We start from the raw sequence: 1688 nt of genomic DNA, 5'->3' as shown, positions 1-1688 counted from the left end.
TAATTTGTCTAAGGCAGCTAGGTGGCATAGTGGGTATAGTGTTGGCCTGGACCTCAAATTTGACCTCAGACACTAGCTCTGTGACCTTAGGGCCACAGAAAGCGGTCAAGAAAAAAAGCAGTATGATTGGACTTTTTTGTGTTTGTATCCCCAGTGTTTAGCGCAATAGTATTGGCACATAGTACGTGGCACATAGTAGGCACTTAATAAATATTTATTAAATGACTGAATGTCACACTAGCAGAGCCTTTGTACAAACTAGCAGTCAGTCAATGAATGAGCTCAGTACAGAGGGGTCAGTGAAAATAAGTGAGGCAATCTAGTGAGAGAGAGCTCCAAATTCATGAGTAGAGAATTTCAGTTAAGCCAAGGTACCTCCCTTGGGTGGCTAACCTCATATGAATATGTTTTTGTTCATCTTTGTCCTTCCTTGGTGCTCTCTCTCCTCCCCCAAAAAATGATATTTTCTATTTTCATTTCAGCTATGAAGGACATTAAAAAAGGGGGAAACCTAACAGTTGTCACTGAATTCATCTTCTTGGGGTTTTCCAATCACCCAGAACTGCAGGGATTGTTCTTCCTGATATTTTTGGTTGTATACCTGGTAACTCTTCTGGGGAACCTTCTCATGTTAACAGCAATCAGAATCAACCCTGTTCTTCATACTCCTATGTATTATTTCCTCAGCAACTTGTCCTTCCTGGACATCTGCTACACCTCCACCACTGTACCCATCATTCTGGTGAATTTCTTCCAGGAGAAGAAGACCATTACCTATGAAGGTTGCCTGTCCCAAGTATTCTTCCTTGTTACTTTTGCAGGCTCTGAGTGTGTCTTGTTGGCTGCTATGGCTTATGACAGATTTATAGCCATTTGCCATCCATTACGCTACCCAGTTCTCATGAGCAAGAGGGTCTGTGCCTACTTAGCAGCTGGGTCCTGGATGTGTGGGTTAGTGAATTCTCTGGCACACATAGGGCTCATGGCAACTCTCACTTTGTGTGGTCCTAACCAGATCAGCCATTTTCTCTGTGATATCCCCCTACTCCTGAAGCTCTCCTGCTCAGACACTTCAGCCAATGAGGTCGCTCTCTACGTATCCAGTGCCACCATTGGTCTGAGCCCCTGCCTCTTCACTGCCGTGTCCTATATGCTCATTATCTCTGCCATCTTGAAAATCCAGTCTACCCAAGGGCGGAAAAAAGCCTTCTCCACCTGTGCCTCTCACCTCACTGTGGTGGTCCTCTATTATGGAACCATAAACTTCAACTATGACCAGCCCAGCTCAGGCTACTCCCTAGATGTGGATATCCTGGTCTCTGTCCTCTTCTGTATTGTTACTCCCATGTTAAATCCTATAATCTATAGCCTGAGAAACAAGGAAGTCAAAGTTGCCTTGAGGAAACTTTGTGAAGCGTATATGTTACCCAGTGATTCCAGTGTTCAAATCCATTCTTAACCTGGAGTCCATGAACTTGGTCTAAAAAGTATTAACTTTTCAATATAATTGGTTTCCTTTGTAATCCTATGCATTTTATGCATTTAAAAACTTTATTCCCCATCATCACATTGTCCTTTGTATTCTCTCCATTTTTATCTCTAATCTTTGACTATCTACTGGCTCCTTCTTTACTACCTACAAACATACTCAGTTTCTTTTCATATGCAAAAAACCCTCTATAACACCA

The 1688-nt window shown here is 42.5% G+C and overlaps 1 protein-coding gene across 1 annotated transcript; it reads left to right on the top strand.

The window, feature by feature from the left end:
• Positions 1-484: 484 nt before the first annotated feature.
• Positions 485-1459, top strand: LOC118856068 (olfactory receptor 5V1-like). The gene has a single exon (XM_036766125.1). It carries the CDS (start codon positions 485-487, stop codon positions 1457-1459), a length of 975 nt encoding a protein of 324 aa, XP_036622020.1.
• Positions 1460-1688: the final 229 nt, after the last annotated feature.

This window comes from Trichosurus vulpecula, chromosome 7, assembly GCF_011100635.1.
Source record: "Trichosurus vulpecula isolate mTriVul1 chromosome 7, mTriVul1.pri, whole genome shotgun sequence".
Classification (NCBI taxonomy): Eukaryota; Metazoa; Chordata; class Mammalia; order Diprotodontia; family Phalangeridae; genus Trichosurus; species Trichosurus vulpecula.
The sequence above is the reverse complement of the archived record's forward strand: the minus strand, read 5'-3'. Positions and strand labels throughout refer to the sequence as shown.

What these genes read in the sequence shown, in the direction of transcription:
- LOC118856068 (XM_036766125.1), top strand. Translation starts at nt 485, where the DNA reads ATGAAGGACATTAAAAAAGGGGGAAACCTAACAGTTGTCACTGAATTC.